The sequence below is a fragment of the Nicotiana sylvestris genome, chromosome 4 (genome assembly GCF_000393655.2).
Source record: "Nicotiana sylvestris chromosome 4, ASM39365v2, whole genome shotgun sequence".
NCBI lineage: Eukaryota > Viridiplantae > Streptophyta > Magnoliopsida > Solanales > Solanaceae > Nicotiana > Nicotiana sylvestris.
The window spans coordinates 25838520-25861537 of NC_091060.1; the positions used below are offsets into that span (position 1 = coordinate 25838520).

General features: G+C 38.9%; 2 protein-coding genes across 6 annotated transcripts; both read left to right on the forward strand.

The window, feature by feature from the left end:
- The first annotated feature begins 13098 nt into the window (after positions 1-13098).
- Positions 13099-20885, forward strand: LOC104220791 (uncharacterized). 5 transcript variants are annotated; one of them, XM_009771728.2, is made up of 9 exons: positions 13238-13315; positions 13421-13843; positions 13959-14058; positions 14154-14210; positions 15911-16025; positions 18674-18756; positions 19675-19736; positions 19828-19924; positions 20409-20612. In XM_009771728.2, the coding sequence occupies exons 2-9, from the start codon at positions 13488-13490 to the stop codon at positions 20481-20483; spliced, it is 945 nt and encodes a 314-aa protein (XP_009770030.1). In that variant the 5' UTR covers positions 13238-13315; positions 13421-13487; the 3' UTR covers positions 20484-20612. The 5 variants fall into 5 exon arrangements, with proteins under 5 accessions (XP_070027949.1, XP_009770034.1, XP_009770033.1 ...); XM_070171848.1 differs by having other exon boundaries at positions 13099-13843; positions 18677-18756; positions 20427-20885; XM_009771732.2 differs by having other exon boundaries at positions 13107-13843; positions 20427-20885.
- Positions 20886-21708: 823 nt separating this feature from the next.
- On the forward strand, positions 21709-22026 carry LOC104220792 (protein PELPK2-like). The gene has a single exon (XM_009771733.2). The coding sequence runs from the start codon at positions 21709-21711 to the stop codon at positions 22024-22026; it is 318 nt and encodes a 105-aa protein (XP_009770035.1).
- The last annotated feature ends 992 nt before the right edge of the window (positions 22027-23018 follow it).

A 23018-nucleotide genomic window follows, 5' to 3' on the forward strand; every position in this document is an offset into this window, starting at 1 on the left:
GCCACAGAGAATGACTTTCGTACATTCAGAGTCAATGGTCAAAGATTAAAGCCATATGTGGGCATGAGCGAGAAAAAGGAAGTGTCTGAGCTGCACCTGACTGAACCACAGAGGTCGAGCGAGCCTTAAATGCGCTCATCATGTGTCGTGCCGCGACGTTAAATCAGGCGTTGCGTGGGAGGCAACCCACGAAATTGTTGTAAGTGTAACACATTATATGGAAAAAAAATCAAAAAAAATCAAACAACTGCCCAGACCGCGGTTCCACCGCGACCGCGGTCAAACTGCAGTCAGAGACCCCCTCTGAACTTTGTCTACCGCGGTTTGACCGCGACCGCGGCAGAACCGCGGTGGGAACCCCTCTCTGAACTTCGTCTACCGCGGTTTGACCGCGACTGCAGCAGAACCGCGGCAGACCCCGTCGGGCCCAGGTATGCAGAATTTTTTTTTAATTCACCCCCCCTTTCTAATTCACCTAACCCTGCACCCACCCCAAAACAATTATTCCCCCTCCCTATTCAGAAACAGAACGCCCCCCACCCCAAAATAAAACCCAAATCCTCTCTTCTCTTTCTCTCTCAAATCCCTCCCTCACTCCCAAAAATAAAAAACACCGCCATTGTTATCTTCTCCACACCTCCTCTCACCACTACCCACCCCTTCCAACCTTCATCAAGTAAGTGTTCTCTTCTTTTTGATTCTATTTCTTCTTCTAATTAGTGTAATTTAGTCTAAACTAGTTTAGTTAAACCTTAGGTAGGAATAGTGTAGATTTTCTTTCAATTTTTGCTTCTTCAATGTTTTTATTGTTGTATTTGCTTCTTGTGGATTTTTTTGGTGCTAATATGATTGGGTATTTCTTATACTTCGATTGTGGAGGTTGTTTAGATGATTTGGAGGCCTAGAAATAATTTTTGCGGTGTAGTTTGTTGGAGGGCCCTTTTTGGCCGAAATTTTGGGGCTTGTGATGCTATTTTGAGGCATTTTGTGCCTATCCTAGGTTGTGGTGGTGTTTTATTTGGTGAATGGTGGTGTTATATTTAACATGAATCACTTGAGGTAGTAAGTGTGGGGTGTTGTATGCCAGAATTTGTAAGAAAGTTGTGGGGCTATTGTGGAGGTTGTAACCTGGAACACCTCACTAGTTGGGGGTTTGGCATAGTGTATGAATGGAATAAATGGGGGATATTATTTGGTACCATCGGGTGGTGAAGTCTGAGTAACCATCCGGCTGGCACATGTAGGATATATTTGATGGTTCTCTTGTATTCTTTGCAGGTCATATGGCTCGTAAGAAGCAAAAGAGATTGACAGGCACGTCCCAACAGCCTACATATGATGCCTCAAGGTTCGAATCAGAATTGGAAGAGGACGACTTTCATGCCAAGGCCTCAAAGAGCTTCATCCCTGAGATTCTGATTGACAGGGCAGCCTTCCGTGCAGAAAAGGAGGAGATGTATGAGGAAATCTGGCGGAGGGAAATGGAGTTCTTATTTGATGAACCTGAAACGGTGAACAGGATTCTTGTAAGAGAGTTCTACGCGAACTGCCCATTACATACGTTGCGGGAGGTGACTGTGCGGGGCAAATGGGTAGATGCCTCAGTTGAAACTATTCAACAGGTGTTGCGGCTGCCCCGGTTTACTGGTGACGTCAACTATTACTAGGATGCACCAGGAGTCACTTGGGATATTATGACTGATGCACTCTGCGCAGGGGGGCAACCAATCTGGATACGTGACCATATCACCCTGCACTCCAATTCATTCACCCATTTGGCTAAGTGTTGGCTCACTATCATTTGCAGCCGGTTCTTGCCCTCAGGCAACATGACTGACGTGAACTTCCAAAGAGCCCTCTTGACGTGGTGCTTCATCACAAAGAAAGATTTTGATGCGGCAAGACTTATTGGTGATGAAATGATCATACGGTCCCCGATGAGGTCAAAGGGATTCTACTTCCCCTCCCTAGTGACTACATTGTGCCTGCTGAAGAATGTCCCCACCAATCCTACTGATGGAGAGTTGCCCCCTAAAGAAGCTTTCAAAGCTTCGGGCATCAGAGTGGGAGGGGTGCATGCACCACCATTCAGATCGATGATGAGGATGATGACCCGGTTCCCATGGCACCATCCAGGAGATCCTATGACAGTGCCAGACCCTCTCGGCACCCCCATGCTGGGGCAGGCTTATCCAGATCACAGTCCACCCAGCCTATGTTGCGTACTATGGAGAAAGAGGTCGGGGATCTTCGCACCTCGGTGGAGGGCCTACACACGCGTATGGATGCCATGTCTCAGCGGCAGGCTAGGTCTGAGAGCCGGTTTATGTCCTGGTTCCGTGCTTTGGGGAGAGCTTACCATGTGGACCCCAGCACCGTCTCCGACTCTGATTGAGGCTCAGGGAAGTCTTATTACCCTTCTACTCGTTATTTTTGATATGACATGGGGATATGCCATAATTTTTAAGTGTGGGTTGGGAGACTTGCTCGGGTAATGTATTGTAGTGTATATAGACATGGTGTATGTTGTGGTATTTGATTGGTGTTGTTGTGTATAGTTGATTGTACTCACATTAGAAGTAACTGACTTGGCCCAATGACGGACACTTGTCGACAGGTCTCTTGAGGGTCAAAGTCGGATTAAAAAAAATGTAGAGGACTCTTCCTGAGGACGGACCACTTGGACAGTATTCTTGAGGGAAGTAGTCCATGTAGTTTCTTTATTTTATTTTATTTTTTCTTTTTTAGGTAGTGTAGTAATTTTCCCTTGGTTTTTCTTTTGACTACGATTCTTTTCCAAGGGCTTTTCTTGAACCGGGTTAGGTAGATTTTTTGTTTGTAGTTTTAGGACCAAAATGGGTGAAGGCTAGAATGCAACCCTTGATGTACACACCTGAGAATAACAAAAACGAACATGAGGGTGCGACGTCTAGGCTCGTTTGTAGACTCGTAAATCTATGCCTTAATTTTGCACATCCTGTCTTGATCGAACGCTCGTATGAGTGTGTTGATAAACTGATTCGGAATGAGTTACATGCCAAGTGTGTGTGAGCTATTACTTGTATTCTGTGCTTGCATGTGATACCTAGAACTTGCCCTGTGTGTTTGCAAAGCGAAATAGAAGCTGTTTGGTTTTAGAGATGGTTGAGGCATTTCTTTGTGTAGCCTGTATATTTGTGAATCCACCTGTATATATTGCCATAGTTAACCCCTTTGAGCCTGAAGCCTGTTATTTGATAACCCTATAATGACCTATATCCCTGTGTTTGAATAGTTTGACTGTTTGAACCTGTACCTCCTAGAAGCACTTGAATTACTAAAGAACATACAAAAGTCAAAGTGTGGGGTGGTAAGGAAGTAGGAAAAAGGGGAATCAGGAAAGAAATACTTGAATGGTGCAATGGATTTGTAAAGGAAAGAAAAAAAAACAGTTGCACCTAAAGAAAAGTGGGGGTCACTTATGAACTAAAATGTGGAAGAACGAGTGGGCTGAGCATGGAAATTGAAATAAAAAGAAGTGTGTATTAAAAGTACTTAGGGAGGCTAGTCACTATATCTAAATATATCCTACCCGTCTCTTAGCCTACATTACAACCAAATAAAGACCTCTTTATCTTTGACTGAATAGTTCGATTAGTAGAGTACTACACTAGGGGCAAGCTTATGGTGTGTCTGTGTGGCATGTGAATGTTCTTTGCTGAGAGTGAGTGAATTCTGCCTATCTTTGGTTCCTTGTTGCTTGAATTTAATGTGTGTGGAACTTCTCTCAGAATTATGATGTGAGGGTATGCGACTCAGGAAGAAAAAGTGAGTTTTCACCTCTGTTAAAGTAACTAGAGTGAGCATGAGTGTGTCATGGTGTTAGAGTCTTCATCTGAGGCGTGATTGTTGCACTGCTTAGGTTGTTCCTTCATAATGGCGGGTGTGGCATAAAAAATTGGGTAATGCATCGAACGATTAGGCCTCGAAGTGTGGTTTAACTTGCTCGAGGACGAGCAAAGGTTTAAGTGTGGGGTATTGATAATAGGTGAATTTAACTATAATTAGGCCCTAAATAACCACCTTCTTGTATAGTTTGGATGATAAAAGTGATAACAAAATGCTCTTATTAGTGTTTTTCATGCTTTGCAGGTTATATATGACCAGAGAAGGCTATGGAGTACTTTTGGGATCAAATATGGAGAAAAAGAGGCCGATCGTAAAATTCCGTCAAGTAAACCACGCGAAACAACTCAGTCAGAACTGAAAGAGTACTGTCGCGGTTCTACTGCGACTGCGGCAGAACCGCGGTAGAAGATCCCTGCAGACAAAGTGAGAATCAGAGAGCATGTTTGGTCGCGGTTTGACCGCGACCGCGGCAGAACCGCGGCGGAGGCGGAGAACTTCAAGGACTAAAGTGCAAAATATGGGATTTTTAGCCCAAAACCCTATTTTAAACACTAGACTCCGCCCAAGAGAGGCATGTATTATTTTAGAGAGTACTTTGGCAAGAAGAACAAGTGTGAGAGATCACCCAAAACATCTTGGTTTCTTCTTCTCTTTATTTTTCTTGCAATTTTAATCATGAATATTTTCATAGTTTATTTACCCATAGTTATGAGTAGCTAAATCCTTTGTCTAAGGTTTTGATGGAACCTATTGGGGGATGAACTTCTTGTTTATGTGAATACAAATTGCTAATTTCAATCTTTATTTGTTCAACTTTGTGCATGTTGTAGTTAATTGACAGGATCCTCAATTAGTTGTGCCTATTTAGTGTGCATAACTCGGGAGAGAGTGCATATTTAGGTTATTGTTGAACAACACCACTCCCAAAGTATAAGAGGGATCTATAACTGCGGGTTTAAAGGCGGGATTAGGGATAACGAAGCCTTGAGTGCAATCTAAAGTGAACCGTGTTAATTAGAGCTAGCTAGTGTATCTCGGGAGAGTGCATTGAGTATATTACTGTGATTACTCGGGAGAGATTTACGGTAAGATGAGCATTCATGGTTGATAGAGAGGTGTTGGTCAATTTGTATGAAGCATAAACAGAAGGGATTTCATCAATAGTGGAAGTCATTACCTTAGCATTTTCTCATTATTGTTTACAACCTTAGCATCCTTAGTTTACAGCTGTTTATTTACTTGCAATTTTAGTTATTGAAGACACCATCAACTGTGATTCAAACGTTTGGGGAAATTGGTTCTCAAGAGTTTAGTGGGTCTAAAGATAGTGATTGATAGGTTAACTCTCTGTGGATTCGACTCTGGGCAGAATACTCAGGTTATATTTGTATCGTCCGCATTATCCTTTTTATAAGGCATAGTTGGGCGTGATCAATGGCCGATGCATTGAGCCGAAAGGCAGTGAGTATGGGGAGTTTGGCATATATTCCAGTTGGGGAGAGACCTCTTGCAGTTGATGTTCTGGCCTTGGCCAATCAGTTCATGAGATTAGATATTTCGGAGCCCAGTCGGGTATTGGCTTGTGTGGTTTTTCGGTCTTCCTTATATGATCGCATCAGAGAGCACTAGTATGATGATCCGCATTTGCTCATCCTTAAGGACAGAGTTCAACATGATGATGCCAGAGATGCGACCATCAGTGATGATGGGGTGTTAAGGATGTAGGGCTGGATTTGTATGCCCAATGTGGATGGGCTTCGGGAGTTGATTCTGGAGGAGGCCCATAGCTCGTGGTATTCCATTCATCCGGGTGCCACGAAGATGAATCAGGATTTGAGACAACACTATTGGTGGAGACGAATGAAGAAAGACATTGTGGGATTTGTAGCTCGGTATCTCAATTGTCAGCAGGTGAAATATAAGCATTAGAGACCGAGTGGCTTGCTTCAGCAGATGGTTATTCCCGAATGGAAGTGGGAGAGGATCACTATGGACTTTGTTGTTAGACTTCCACGGACTTTGAAGAAGTTCTATGCTATTTGGGTGATTGTGGATCGGCTGACCAAGTCTGCGCACTTCATTCCGGTGTGTACCACCTATTCTTCAGAGCGGTTGGCAGGGATCTATATCCGGGAGATTATTCGTTTGCATGGTGTCCCAATTTCCATTATTTCAGATAGGGGTACTCAGTTTACTTCGCAGTTTTGGAGGTCTGTGTAGCGAGAGTTGGGTACTTAGGTTGAGTTGAGCACAGCTTTTCACCCTCAGACGGACGGGCAGTCCGAGCGCACTATTCAGATATTGGAGGACATGTTGTGTGCCTGTGTCATTGATTTTGGAGGGTCATGGGATCAGTTTCTACCGCTTGCAGAGTTTGCCTATAACAAAAACTACAAGTCGAGTATTCAGATGGCTCCATATGAGGCTTTGTATAAGAGGCGGTGTAGATCTCCGGTTGGTTGGTTTGAGCCCGGTGAGGCTAGGCTATTGGGGACTGATTTGGTGCAGGATTCTTTGGAGAAAATGAAGGTGATTCAGGAGAGGCTTCGTACAGCGAAGTCGAGGCAAAAGAGTTATGCTGATAGGAAGGTTCGAGAGGTGTCCTACATGGTTGGCGAGAAGGTTCTGTTGAAGGTTTCACCCATGAAGGGTGTTATGAGATTCGGGAATAAAGGGAAATTGAGTCCTCGGTTCATTGGGTCTTTTGAGGTGCTTCGGAGGATTGGGGAGGTGACTTATGAGCTTGTTTTGCCGCCCAGCTTGTCGAGTGTGCACCCGGTATTTCATATTTTGCTCCGGAAGTAAATTGGGGATCCGTCTCATGTTCTGGATTTCAGCACGGTTCAGTTGGATGATGATTTGACCTATGATGTGGAGCCAGTAGCTATTTTGGGTCAGCAGGTTCGAAAGTTGAGGTCAAAGGATATAGTTTCAATGAAAGTGCAGTGGAGAGGTCAGCCCATGGAGACTGAGCGGGAGATGCGGAGCAAATATCCTCACCTATTTGGGGCTTCAGTTATGTCTCTTGACTCGTTCGAGGATGAACGTTTGTTTAAGTTGGGGAGGATGTGATGACCCGGCCAGTCGTCTCATGAGTTACCGCTCCGTTTTTCCCATTTCTACTTCTTTATGCTTCGTTATCCGTGTTTTGTGGTATCGAGTTGGTCGGATCGAATCCGGAAGGATTTTGGTAAGGTATGAGATACTTAGTCTCTTTTAAGGAAGTTTGAGTTGGAAAAGTCAACCGGATGTTGGCTCGTGTGTTAGAGGGCCCGGATGCGAGTTCCGATGGTTTGGTTAGCTTCGGGGGATGATTTGTGTCTTAGGAGCGCGATCGAAATGAATTTTGGAGGTCCGTAGTAGATTTAGGCTTGAATTGGCGAAGTTGATAATTTGGTGATTTTCGGTTGGTAGGAGAGATTTTTATATAGGGGTCTAAATGGAATTCCGAGAGTTGCAGTAGTCCAGTTGTGTCATTTGAGATGTGTGTGCAAAATTTCAGGTCATTCGGACGTGGTTTGGTTGGGTTTTTTATCGAAAACGTAATTTGGAAGATTTTAGAAAGTTTGGCTTGAATCCGATGTATTTTGGATGATTTAATATTGTTGGAGGTGTTTTGATGATTGGAACAAGTTTGAATAAGGTATTTGAATATGTTTGTGCTTTTGGTTGAGGTCTTGTGGGCCTCGGGGTGATTTCGGGTGGTTAACAGGGAAGTTGAGATGTATTGCAGCTACTGAACTTTGCTGCTTCTGGTGTTTTCGTACCTGCGGTTTGGGGACTGCAGGTGCGGCGCCACACATGCGGAAGGGGAGCCGTAGAAGCAGATTTGAGAGGAAGAGGCAGGAACCGCAGATGCGGTAATTGAACCGCACTTGCGGAGTCGCAGGTGCGTAGATTGGATCGCAGATGCGGAATTGGTCCGCTAAGTGATTTCCGCAGAAGCGGAGGATAGACCGCATATACGGTACCGCAGAAGCGAGCTTTTGACCGCAGATGTGGGTATCCCTGGGCAGAATGTATATATGTCTTCCTTCGCAATTTTTGAAGGGTTTCACCATTTTTAAACACGGATTCGGGAGCTTTGGGCGATTTTGAAGAGAGAAATCAAGGAGACTTCGTTAAGGTAAGGATTTTGGACCTAAAACACATTTCTATGGTAGTATTTTATGGATTAAGGTTGTAATTAAAGGAATTAAAGGGCTAAAAATGGAGGATTAGGGCTTGAGTTTAAGAGGCCTTTGAAGGAGGATTTGAGGGGTCATTTGGACTCCGATTTTAGTGTTCTTGATATGCATAGACTCGTGGGGACGAGGAATCTATTGATGTAAAAATTTCTGAATTTAGAGACGTGGACCCGGGGGTCGGGTTTTGGTAATTTCGGGATTTTTGGTATTTTTCGATTGTTTTCGCTTGGGCTTCGTTCCCTTAGCATATTATGACGTCGTGATTCTAATTTTGGATAGATTCGACGCGCGTGGAGGCCAATTCTAGGGTCAAAGGCGTCGCGGAGTCGTATTTTCACCGGTTTGAGGTAAGTAACCATTGTAAATCTGGAACTGAGGGTACAAAACCTCGGTATTCGACTTGTTTTGATAAACGCGGTGACACATATTCAAGGTGACGAGCGTATGGGCGTGCATCGGTAGGGATTGTAACTTGGTCCGTCCCGTTGTGACTATTAAGTTGCGTATTTGATTTGGAAATATTATGTTATCCCATATCTTGGATATTTATATTGTATTATGGGTTGTATGCCATGTTTGTGGCCTTGTGCCGACCTGTAGCAACCCTTAGGGGCATTTTTACTATTTTCACTTTACTTGCTAGAAGTATATCCTCAATCTTGTTTTACCCGTTTAAATGATTAAAACTGATTTTATCACTCTACTCCTAATTGTGAGGACTGTTTGGGCTGAGTTCCCTAATCTCTATTGATAAGCCCGAGAGGCTGTGAGGTTAATGACTGAGAGAGGTTGAGAACCTGATTGTGAGGATATTTGTATATATGTGAGTTATGGATTGGGCTGCACTCCGCAGCAATACTTATATGGATCGGATTGCACGCCGTAACGATATACATATTGGATCGGGCTGCGTGCCGCAATGATATGACGTTTGGGCTGTAGGAGCCCCTCCGGAGTCTGCACACCCCCAGTGAGCGTAGTCGACTATTATATGTGGAACGGGCTGCACGCCACAACGGTTACTATGATTTCTACTATTTTGAGATACTAATGAGCCGAATGCTGAAAGTGAGTACTGTGACGAGAGTTAAGTCACGAGTGACTGAGAGGCTGCCCGAGGGTCCATATTCTGAGTGATTCCCTCCCCGAGAGGCCTTGTTTTGATGTTTTCACTGATTTCACTCTGCTTTTAAATAAGTCTCTGTTTGATAAGCCGCTAAGTATTTGATTTCAAATGCTTAAACTGGAAACGTGATTTTATAACGAAAATGGATATTAAACGGTAAAGATGACCTGATATTCTGTTGATTATTCAGCTAAACTGCCCGTCACTACTTTCAGTCCTTATTTACTCTAGTTACTTACTGATTTGGCGTACTCACGTTACTCCCTGCACCTTGTATGAAGATCCAGGTGCCCGAGCGGCCGAGTGAGGGTTTTCAGCTGTTCAGTAATTGACGGAGACTTCGAGGTAGCTGCATGGCATCCGCAGCCCTATTCTCTCCCTCTTATCTTATTATTTTTCCGCATTTCCTAGACTATTGATGTATTAGGTATTCAGACTTATATTAGAGGCTCTAGACTCGTGACACCAGATTGTTGGGGCTGTGTAGTTTATTGTTATTTTGACTTTCTGCATATCGTTGTTGCCTTAACTCTTATAATGAATTTGATATCTAAAACTTGCGTTAGAAAATGGCTTAATGTTATTAGAAAGAGGGTTGTGGTTATTGATTAGTTGGCTTGCCTAGTAATGTGATAGGCGCCATCACGAGCGGTATTTGGGGTCGTGACATCCGTATAGCAAGAGTGAATCACGTATTATACAACTAAAGTTGAAATCCTTAATAATATGTGCTAACCGCGTAGTTTGATGATGATAAGCATTTTTTATCATGATTGTGTATGTTTTGTGATAAATGGACAAAAGTGTATGATTTTGAGTGTATTTTCATCTCATTTGTCGTAGGAGTTGCGGGAAATTACATGATATTTAAAGTGAATTATCATCATTACTTGCTTCTTATTTGTAGGCATGAGCTTGAATGATAATGGAGCAAAAGATATCAAATTATTGCAAAAAGGAGAAAATTAAAGACTGGGAGCTCGTTTATTCTCGTGTGTGGCACGAAAACGGACACGAAAAGGGAGAAAAGTGAAGGCACAAAAACAGCGAAGCGAAGCAAAGGCACGGATTGCTTCGCGGAACGGAAGAATTTCAAAAGCTAAATTCGCATTGGGATAAAATCATAATATAATTAATCCTGAAATTAATTATTCCGAATTTCAATTCCGACCATGCGTAGAAGTCATAATACCTGAAGTGAAGCTACTCATGGCCTCGAACCGTTGAATGACGCACTAGAGCTCAAAATGACCGGTCGAGTCATTAGAATTATTGCCTGTAATAACAAATTTTTGAGATTATTTATTTACTTATAATATTAACTATTAAGTAAATTTATTCATGTCCTTATTCATAATTTGATGCTTAAAGCTCTTTCTAAAAAAGCTTGGTCAAACACAAATTATTGCTCAAAAGTACTCTTCAGAGTGATTAGCCAAACACTTTCTGCTTCTCTTCAAAAGTATTTTTTTCAAAAGCACTTCTCAAAATAAGCTGATTTCTTGAGCTTGGCCAAACAGGCTAATAGTTTGATTCTGTGTTGTTTATCACCCCATCATTAGGGAATCAACAAATCTACCCCTAGTATTCCATAAGCCCATTATGTTAAAGCATAATTGTCATCGTCGCTATTGGATATACAATTCTCTTTCTTCTTGTATCACTGAATTGATTTATTGATAATGATTTAACTGCATTGCGACTGCATATAAACTGTGAAGTTAATTTCCTATGAGTTTTAATTTATTTATTGAAATTGTGTAAGAAACATACAAGTTTTGTGTTTTGTACTTGGCTCAATCAGAACCTAATTGCGACATGTGATGACAGACTGTGTTTAAGAGTGAAATGAAGGATATCTTTGGGGAGGATGATCCGTATAGCAAGAGGTGAATCACGTATTATAAATCTGAAATTGAAATCCTTAATAATATGTGTTAACCGCGCCACATATTTAAGATAGTTTGACAATGATAAGCATTTGTTGCCGTGATTGTATATGTTTTGTTAGAAAGTTATTAATAATTTTTGAAATACTAGTTCTATTGCTATTTTTTTACATGACTAGGAAATTTTTTTAATATCTAATTAAGGACGAAGAGATTTTAACTATTTCACCGCATGATGATTCATTTTCATTTGAGGTACAAATTTATAGCACTTATTTCACTTGCCTAAATAACCTAAGTGCTAATCTAAGTCATTTTCATATTAAACATGTTAGTCCTATTACATTATAGTATAAAATTATTACTAAGGGCTTATTTGGTACAAGGGATAATTAATTTGAAGATCAAATTTAAAATAAGTGTATCTCATATTTGGTTGGGATAAAATCATAATATAACTAATCCTGAAATTAATTATTCCGAAATTGTAATAATTCTTCGCTATAGGAGGATAATCATGAGTCCGCACAACAAAGTGAAATAGGGAAAAGTCACAAAAAAGAAATTGTCAACAATTATTGCATCACCTGCTTATTGGGACTCGCACTTTGTGCTGCTGTTATTCAAGATCTGTGGCCACAATAGAACAAAACCAAAAAAGTATCATCCAATTATTTATTTTGCACACTTCCCATTGCTCATCTTATTCTTATACCTTATTGGTGGAGAGCCAGCTACAAACAGTAGAAGCATAGTAGTAAGCAACCGAGGTTTATGTCTACACCACTTTGCTTATTTTACTACTAGGTGGTTGATATTAAATTAAAAAACTAAGGTAAAAAAGCATTGTTTCAAAAGTATGGAGATTATTGAGGGAGAGCATATAGTTTATTAGAGTTTACCTACATTAGTTTCCGTTGGTGAAGTTTTATTGGCTTATGAGTTATGATTTTTATACTAGATTGTGTCAAACTTACGAAAAATGAGTCTTGACGTAACTGGTAAAGTTGTTGTCATGTGATCAGAAGATCACATGTACGAGTCGTGGAAACAATTCTTGCTAAAATGCAGGGTAAGACTGCATACAATAGACTCCTGTACACCACGCAGAGCGGAAGCTTAATACACCGAACTACTCTTATGTATGTATGTATGTATGTATGTATGTATAGTTAAATGAGAAAAATTTATGTGTAATTAAATATATGTAATTATATCTATTGGTTTGACGTTAATACTGAATGATAATAAGTAAATACATTATACATTTAGATCATTTATTAGGTAATTACAAATAAGTAGTAATAATTGGTAATAAATAAAAATGGTAAATAACCTATCTCAAGTTTAAAATTCTCATATAGTGTAATTTTTTTTTTTTAAATATTAGTGTATATAATTAGTAGAGTCGTAAATATTCCTTAATCAGGAGTTTTAATTTGAACCATGTAAAATTATAATTTCGTAAGGACCGCTTTACCCTCTAAGTGTTATTTAACGGTGTAGATCTAGAGCCCGTTTGGACATACAATTTTTTTCCCTTTTTTTCAAAAAAAATTCACCCTTTTCCGAAATCAGCGTTTGTTCATAAAATTTCAAAATTTCACTTGAAGATGTATTTTGAAATTTTTTAAAATTTTGAAAAACTCCAAAAGGCTGTTTTTCAAAATTTTCAATCAAATCACTCATAAAACTTAGAAGACAATCCAAACTGAAATTTATGTCCAAACACAACTCTATATTTCAAATATCATTTTCACTTGAAATTTTTTTTCTACCATTTTTTGGAATTATACAATTCTTATGTCCAAACGCCTACCTAGATTAAATTCGAATTAGCCTGCCCCAAAGCAGATAACAACACATTTTGATAAATCCCAAAAAAAAAAAAAAAAAAAATCTTAAAATCCATGAGTAAAACCAGTGGTCTTGATCTTATTTTTAATTTTTTTTTTTAAAAGAAAAGCTAGACTAGATAAATAAAAACTTCAACAAGGTATCTTCTTTTTCCTTTCTGTCTGTTCTCTTACTGTGTACATATATACCATTTCTTGATTCTTTGAGGTTGGGGTTTTATGCTTCAGCAAGTGGCTGAGCTCAGTAATGGGTAAACTTGTGAAGCAATGTAATTTAATCAACAAAGATACAAATTCCCAAGTGGGGTCCATTTCTTGAAGTTGATTTTTCACCTTAGTGAAGGAATCTTGGTCAAATGATTCATCTTGGTACTGTATAATCTTGTTTATTGCAACCCTTTTACTGTATTGGAATAAAGTTTGGATTTTTATTTGGGATTTTGAAGCTCTGATTTTAGTTTTGCTTTTCTTTAGTAGCTTTGTGTGGATTCAAGGAGTTTAGATAAATATCTTGAATAAAGTTAAATGCTTTATTCAAGAAATGGCTGCAGATGATTATCACCAGCAGCAAGCTTTATCATTTCAATCAGGGGCAATTAGCAACACATCATCCCAAATGATTTTGATGAGTGATTATTATAGTCAGTTTGGGATGAATAATTTTAGTGTAAATAATAGTGGTGTAGGACATGTAGGTGGAGGGATGTTATTTTCAGGGAATCCAACAATGGTAACCAGCAACAATAACACTAGCATCAATAGTCCAAGAATTAGTCAGTATGGAGGCTGTTCAGGTTCTTTTCTTATAGATTCAGTGCCGGGGCTTAAGCACGACTCGGGGCTAGCAGCTGAGTGGACGGTCGAGGAACAGTACAAGCTCGATAAAGGACTTATCAAGTAGGTAGTTTATTCCCGGTCTCTGAATGAATATAGATGCTTTGATGTTTGTGTCTATCTGATGTTTGTGACAAAATTATATATATTAACCTTAAAAAGTTTTTCTTGATGATAGGTTTGCTAACGAACCCCGGATACTGAAATATATTAAGATTGCAGCCACACTCCGGGATAAAACTGTACGTGATGTTGCAATGAGATGTAGGTGGATAACGGTGAGGTTCTGAATCTGTTATTATTTGTGATGAATTCTTCTCTTTTCATTTGTCTTAAATATTTCTTACTTATGTTTTTAGTGATTGTTTGTCAGAGAAAGCGAAGGAAACAGGAAAACTATAGTTTGGGAAAGAAATTGAAAGATAGGAAGGTATGTCATCCTCTACTTTACTTCTTTTCATCCTTTTCGTCCCTTCCCTTTATCTTGTATGGTATTATGAATTACATTGATTTGCTTATGATCAGACATAGTGAGTGGAGTATTTTGTTTATCCAGTTTCTTGAATATGGGAGTTTTTAAAAACTGTTGATTGTAACTTTTATGTTTGCAGTTTTTTAGTCATGGTAGTTTGAAGAAACATTCATGCCGTCACATGTAATTTTACTGTTCTGACCAAGTACTACAGCTTATTACCTACGTGCCATCTTTATTTCCAGCTAAGGGAGAAAGGAAGTTTGACAACATTAGGAGAGAATTTTATATGAAGGAGATAAAAAGGATAAATACTTTTCATGCAACGAAATGGAGCAAAGTAGCGAAGATAGGGGGTTTAGGGATAAAAGTTTGATAGTGCGTACAAGGGTTTGTTATATTACTTGTTGTGGAAATATTGCTGGTTCCGTTGACCTTTACAAACAGGTGATCCCGGTTAAATATGCAAAAGCTGATCCTTGGTGCACTAACCAGTAATATTCACACGGAGTTGTATTGTGACACATTCGTTTCAAGCACTTGTGTTACAGTAAGTTTTGGAAGAAGCTAAAGTTGTGGCATTATACATGGATATAATAGTATCATCTTAAATGTGAATTTACACAATTGTTTAGTTTCTCCAGGAATACTAATGCTGCCATTGCACAGTACAAAACAGATGGTGGCTGGCGCGGTGGCGGAGCCAGGACTTTTACCAAGGGGATTCAAAATACAAAAAAATTAATATTCCGAAAAGTCAAGGGGATTCAATCTCTACTATATATACATAAAAAATATTTTGACCTTGTATATATAATTGCGAACCCACAAACATCAAATCCTGGCTTCGCCTCTGGGACCACTCACTGCAAGATAGGGCATAAAGTTCTTTCTTCATCAAACATCTCCTAGATTCGTTGGCCTTGGAAGATTATCTGGAGGAAGAAAACACCTCTTAAAGTGGTTAGGTTTGTTGGATTGTCACATTTGATGCTTGTTTGACAATCAAATCTGCAAAAGAGGAGATTTTAGCGTGTAATAGGTGTAATATATGAGTTGTATAGTGAAGATACAACCCATCTGTTGCTACACAGTGTAGTGGCAAGGCAGCTATGGAGTTGTTCCAGCTTGCCCTTTTTTTGGTGATTTCCCAGTATGGAAACCAGAGGTGTTTGAAGACAAAGCTGAATTAGTTGATAAACTTTAATACAAATGCTTGTGCTTTTTTGGCGTTTTGGTGTAACTTGTTAAATGCACATGAATTGAGTATTCTTATAGGTTTTCATCTCCTCTGGATGTTAACGGGGAGCAACTCTTTGCAACTATACAGTTTCACGACCTACTCTCTGCTGGCTTTTAATGAATAATTTTGTTTAAGATGTAATCCACTAGATATGTATCTTTTTGAAATGTTGCATCTGCTGCAGGAAAATTTCTGAACAGCGATATTTCAGATCACTAATGAACTCTAACTTTAAAAAACACTTTCTGAAGGTTCATGTAATCTTCCCTAGTTTCAGTATGTCATGGCATTTAATCATTGATCATCTCTTTATGCATGTCTATTGGTATGTTTCTATCTGCATGCGTGTTTCTTTACTCATTTTTTTATCACATTGATTGAGAGAAAACACATTACACATTTAATGCTTCTTCAGGATAAATCAGCGGAAATGTCCTCAAAGAGTAGTGCATCTGCTTCACTTTTGAGCTTGACGCCATATTCTCTCCCCATAAATCATCATAACCATGCTGATGTTTTGTCAACTGGAGGTTAGTCTCATATGTTCATCAATAGGAACCTATTCTTTTTTGCCAAAAGAACAAAGTTGTAATATGATACTCATTTTCTGATTATGACTTAAGTAAATGAACTTGCATCCATTATCTCATAACAGATGATTTCGTACCTAATGCAAGCAAGTAATGTTTCTGGTTGACAGTATATGTCTTATTCATTCTGGTATTGGATGAACAACATTCTGCAATAGTGAGAGTTTATGAGTATCATTTTAATATGCTTCTTTTCTATTGTGTGATGAAATCCAAGAACAGTTTATTTAGTTAGTTGCTTAGCTTTAACTAAGGAAAGACAATCAAACGAATACCAATTGTACCCTGTAGGAAAGTGATTAGGACGTTATTTTTTGTTAATATGTTGGAGATCGGCAGCAAGAGAAAATATTAACTCTTAATACAATATGCCTGTTGCGTACTTGATAAACATCACTTTTATGTGTAATTACAAATAAACAAAAAAATTCCATTGTGTTTTTTTGGCCCCTTTATTTGAATACAAGAAGCGCCCAAGTACCATAAGCTTATGGCTATGACCCCTTTGGTGCCTTTTGTTAAAAATAACATTAAATAAATTCCATTGTGTTTCTTTGGCCCCTTTATTTTCAGATTTTTATACTCCAGACATCCCATACATCAACTCAGAAGTCCCAAGTCCCACCCATACCCCATCGTGCAACCATATAAATCAACTTTTTTTTTGATAACCCATATACATCAACTTAACACCGGAATAATATTAAATACGGATCAAGTGGATCTTTGAGCTCTTTCTTCCATCCATCATACTTCCCTGGGGTTGACACCATGCTCAAGTCTACTGCTCAATTTCTTGCTTTGATTTCTTTATGCTTCGATGCTGTGATCTTCTTTTGTGTCCACTATCAATAGTGTCACTCCGTGTCCAGCTGTCCAACAAATCTTGAGTTCTTCCTGCTGGTTTATTGCCTCTCGTGCCTTTTTGCGATCTTATTTTGTGTCCCTTATCCACTGTATCTTAAAGCTTTTGCGGCTGAGATCATCTTTTGTGGACTCAGCTGTCCCACAAATCTTCAGTACACCAGGCTGGTTTATTGTATACATCCCTTGTTTCAAGTTAATTGTTATCACATCTTTCTTAATCACGTTAGCGTTTATTTGTGAGAACTTTTCGTTTCGAATAAGTTCTCTTAAGGAAGTCTTTTTTCAAGATTTCTTTTCCCTTGTGCACTTTCTTTGATGTCTTCTATAAGAAGATATGCCACGAGCTTTGCACTATTGAAGGTTCTGTATGAAAGCTGCTTGCGTAGCTTTTTCACAGGTCCTTTTCGTCTTTTGGAGATTCTAGAAAAATCCTTTTTACCTTCTTTTTTTTTTGTTTTGAAAAATTGTATGGGATGCTGAAATTTGCTTAGTTGCTAGAAGGTTCTTGTCATGATCAAGGCCCAACTGGCAAGGTATTTTCCGCTTTGGCCGACTGCTCTAGGAGTCTAGGTCACCTCAAGGCTTTCGGGACTCCTTAAAATGTCCTCTTGGGCTTTAACCCGAAAGACACCTCGACAGTTGATCCTGAACTCGCTCTTATATGACGCGTAACTTTCTCTCCCATTCTAATGTGGGATTTTCTAAGGTAAGTTACATAGGAAGTTCAATGGCCAACAGTCCTTTGGCTGTTACACTCACTCCACCCCTTTAGGGACTCAACGTCCTTGTTAGTTCGCCCCACCACCGTACTCAGGAAGCTGTCAACTCGGATACCTGTCACGACCCAGACCCAATTGTCAAGGTATTGTCTGCTTTGGCCTACTCTAGGCCACCTCAAGGGTTTTGGGCCTCACGGGTTTGTCTTTTTGAGTTAAACATCGACAGTTGAATCCTAAACTCACCCTTATATGGCCTCTAACTTTCCCCTCTCATTCCAATGTGGTTTGCCTAAAGTAAGTTTCACAACGAACTCCCTTTTGTTCAACCGCCAGTGGTCCATGGGTTGTTACACTCCTCAAATTCGCTGTTCGCTATTGCCTAATTTTCTTGCATAATTCATTCATCACTTTCTTGATGAAGTGAAGGAGATGGCAAAAGGTTTTCTTGTCTGTTTTCGTTTGAATTGGGAAGGAAGGTTTTAAATAAGAAAAATTGGGATCTCACAAGTTGACTTAACAAGTGTTTAAGTGTGGGCTGCACAACTTCCCTTGTAACCTAACTTAGCGAAACATGGTTTTATAAAAGGATATATAGAGGAGTGGAAGTGTGATATTTTACTTGTTTTGGAGAAAGGAGCCCTATGTTTATAAGTTTCATAAGGTTTTAATTGACAAGATTTCGCAATTAATCCGGAGCTATTTGACAAATTTATGTACATAAGCACCTAAAGATGCAGAGTAGTGCAATGCCTTAAGGTTCTTCCCAGATTACCAACGCATGTTGCTTGACCAATTTATATGCAAGCACTACAAGATGTCATTTATTATGATTTGGTAGAAGTCTTGCTAAAACTACCAATTAATCTTTTTCTCTGCTAATTTATCAAAAACAATGATTATCTACTGTGCTACTCTCTATATCCTTCTGTGCTTTTGGTTTTGCATCTTGCATTGTTTAGTGCGGCATTGGCTCTAATTGTATAAATGGTTTTTTGGTTTTAGCAGCACTACTTGGAACGAGGCATCTATTGGAAGAAAATAATCAGGCCCTCAATAAAATTTCAGCTAACTTCTCAACGTTCAAGGTATTAATCTCAACCTCTTGTTTATAGAGAACTTATCATAAAGGTTTTATACACTTACGAAATAGCCTCTTTTCCCCTATTTCCTTTGGATGCACTGACAAGGTTCCTATTGGTATAGAAGATTGGGTATCTTTGATAAAAAAATCATGTCCTTTTGTAAGGTTTTCTACTTTTTGGTATACTTCTTGTATATGGGCGCACATTTGCTCTTCTTTTAATGAAATTTATTATTTTTTCTAAAAAAACAGTTCAACATAACAGATAATTGGAGGAGAAACAGAATAACCAAATATGAATTTGCTGTTGAAGGACTTCGGATAGGTTTCTCGGAATGTCAGTGACTTTCTGATATTTTACTAGAGGTGATAATTGGAGGAGAAACAGAATAACCAAATATGAATTTGCTGTTGAAGGACTTCGGATAGGTTTCTCGGAATGTCAGTGACTTTCTGATATTTTACTAGAGGTGATATTAATAGTGATAGTCCATCAAGGAAAAAAGAAAAGTTGGGCTCCTTAATACTGGCAAGAAAAGAGCTCGGACAGACACTGAATGACACATTTATTGGCTGAATGTTATTACCATATCCTATGTTTGTCAGTATCCATTGTTCTGAAATTCTAGATCTGAATGATACTGGTCATAAAAAGAACAGGTGCCATTGCCATCTTTAGGCCTTTCCTTTGTTAGCTTTGATAGTCCTAGTGTTAGTTCAAACAGAATGGTGATACCATTGAAATAATAGACCTAAGTAGAAAACTAATGTGGGAATTGGATGAGGTGTCTATAATCCCGTAAAAGTAAAAATAAAGAAACTGGAATCATTTGTTACCTTTTCATGTTTTTTCTTTTTTGTTTCTGTTGTGACTTTGGAAATTTTCTATACTGATATCTGATGTCAATATGTAAATGAGCAGTTGCAGGACAACATTGATCTCTTTTTCCAGACGAAGAACAATTTAAGTGCGATTTTAAATGAGTAATCCAACTATCCTTTCTATTAATCGCCATGCTGAATTTTAGTTGTCCTGCAATTTTCATATAATATTACCATTGTTATGCCATTTCAGCATGGGAAATATGCCCGGGATTATGAGCCAAATGCTACCACTTCCGGTCTTCTTGAATGAGGAGCTTGCTAGTAGTCTTTTGCCCAGTCCAGCTCAGGTAATCTCACTTCTTGCACGCTCTTTAGGCGCAAGGTTCTATTCTTATGCCATATAACTATAGTTAACTCCAGAGCTTGATTGAATCGCTTTTTCTGCAAATTCCACCATATTATTAGAATTGCCCCGTTATAAATATAACTAAAAAGAACTTCTGTACGATCATATCATAATTCCACCATATTAGAATTACCCCGTTATAAATATAACTAAAAAGAACTTCTGTACGATCATATCATATTTGCCAGGCGTTCAGCTACAGTGGGGGAGCTAGAGAGCAAGGTGTGGGTTCGGCTGAGCCCTGTAACCAAGCTCTGTATTTTCCTTAAGAAATTCATTTAAAATATAAAACTTATTAATTTAGAAACCAGTAACTTAAAAAGGTTCGAATCCTCCACCCATAAGCTTCAATTCGTAGTTCCGCCTCTGATCATTTATGCTACTCCTGAAACAAAATTTATTCCAACGTGTCATGATTCTGACAGATTCCTCTGTTTTCCCAGCCCATGATGTTTGGCTGCAGAAGTGGAATCAAGTTGAAACAGGAGCCAGCGTGTTGATAGAGGATGCTCGGTGCTCAGTTTGGGTTATTGGCGTAAAGTACAGAATTTTAGTGTAAATGTATAAAAGGCTGGCTGTACTTACAGGACCTGGCCGATGATAAGAACGTTCATCAAAATTCTTTTTTCGGAAGCTGAATATCTGAACAAAAAGCACCAGGAAATAATAGCCTCGCTATCATTCCATATCAAGGCGAAGTCTGTATCAGATAATGCAGTTAGAAGCTTAAGATCATGTTTCAACTTTCCGCGTTGTAAATTCAATGGACAAATATAATTTTTGGAATCATCCTTTAGTTTTGTAATGTGTTAACTGTCTCTTGCCTTGTTTTTTTTAATTTGTTGTAAAAGACAAATTATTGAGTATTGGATTGAAATGAACTCAAGTATAGCAGAATGGAACCACAAGACTCTTTCAATAGATAGCAAAGTTGTGTTCAGAAATTCCTCAACTTGTACAACAAAACTCCCTGCCTTTCGTTTTTTGTACAAATTATCCTCTAGTTTCTGTCTTTTTGGTTGGGTTTGTCTTTGTCTGTTAAATTGTGAGTTGTGTTTATCCTTTTTCTCTTGCCCCTTCAATTATACAGGTCATGAGCTGTACATAGATGAAAAACAAAAACCATAAAAATATTCTTGATGATAATTCTATTTCATACTCCCTCCATCCGAATTTATATGGCACTCTTTTCTTTTTACAACAACGACCCAGTGTATTCCCACAAGTGAGATCTGGGGAGGGTGAGATGTACTCAGTCTTACCCCTACCCTGGACGGGCAGAGGTTGTTTCCAAAAAGAATTTTCACATTTTATTTATAAAATAGTTTATCATTAGAATTCCTATTTTATCCCAAATGAATTGATTTATAACCACACAAATATCTATGGTTTGTCTTGGACCACAAGTTTTAGAAGTCTTTCTTTCTTAAACTCGATACCTAATCAAACACCGTCACATAAATTGGGACGGAGAAAGTATACAGGTCATGAGCTGTACATAGATGAAAAACAAAGACCATAAAATTTTTCTCGAAGATAATACTATTTCATAGTAAAATAAGTACTTGTGGTGTAGAAGGTAAACAACCACAATTCTTTTCCTCACCACACAAATCATTTATAGTTACCATTCTCCAAAAACTGCTGTCTATATAAACTCTCATCAACTCTCAGTCTTCATTCACCAAAACTCAAAATACCACTTAGAACTGTTCTAAATCAACAATGGCTCATCACTCCCTTTACCTTCTCTTCCTCGTCGCCTTAGCATCAATCAGCAGTCTTGCAGTTCAAGCAGAGGCTCGCCGTCTTCTGGATGCACCTTTGCCTGATCTCCCCATTGGCCTCCCGAAACCCGAGCTACCAGCATTGCCACAGCCTGGATTGCCTACATTGCCTACATTGCCTATGCCAAAGCTGCCATTGCCACAACTTCCAATGCCTCAGCTGCCAACTTTGCCAAAGCCGGATTTGCCAGTACCTATGCCAAAGCTGCCACTCCCAGAGTTGCCAGTGCCATTACCACCTCTGCCTAGCCCTTAAGTGGCTAAAGTTCCCTCAGTGCAAGAATTTATGCTGCATGCTTATCCAGAATGACTCGTTTGTATTGACTGTTATTGCTTGTATTTGTTGACTTCTTGTTATTTTAATGTCGTTTAAACTTTTGTTTGTAATTCTCCAGTTGGTCGATTATTTGTGGCAGTTAACATTCTAAATTCCTTCCCTTAACGATTGCTCAACTCCATACTAAATATTATTATTTCTTTCTGGTGGCCACCATTGGCGTGGAGGCCGCTGATTGTTGGTGCTAATATCTGTAATTTATTACTAACTGATTGCCCCATCAGCTGCTAGCATGACCGTAAAGTTAAAATTTGTATTTAACATACAAAATGTATGTATATACAAAAAAAATTATACATATTTCCGACTATTATTTTGAGAGCGGTTATACGGTATCATTTTCCCTAAAGTTAAAAGTAAGAGAAGTTTTTTTACAAACGACAACGGAATTTCCCTGACGTGACAAATTTATTAGAAACTCTGTATATAGGTGATTTATATAGTTGCTCCTAACTAGTCTGGACTTGAAGCATGGTTGTTTTCTAACTCGATTCATAGGGAGAGAGATAAAACATCTTACGAATTTGTCGACTGAGAATAGCTAATGACCCTAAGTTATCTTCTCTATTTTTTATTTTTTTTGTAGCCTCCAGAGACAGCTGGACCTGGGTGTCAATGGTTCGGTTCGACCTATTATTTTATAAATTTGTACCATAATAATTTTTCGGTTATTCCATTTTGTATGACTAAAATTAGACTTTTCAAAACCGTCCCAACCATCTCGGTTTCTCTTCGGTATCGGTACGGTTCGGTTAGTTTTTCCGTATTTTTTAAAAACGTTATGCAAGAGTTGCTAGTCGAAGTTTCGTAGCGTAAAACAAATTAAGCAAAGACTAGAGAAATATAAATCATACGAGTGGAAAGATACTAATCAAGTTGGGACTCTAGAACAAAGCTTATTAGAAGATTAG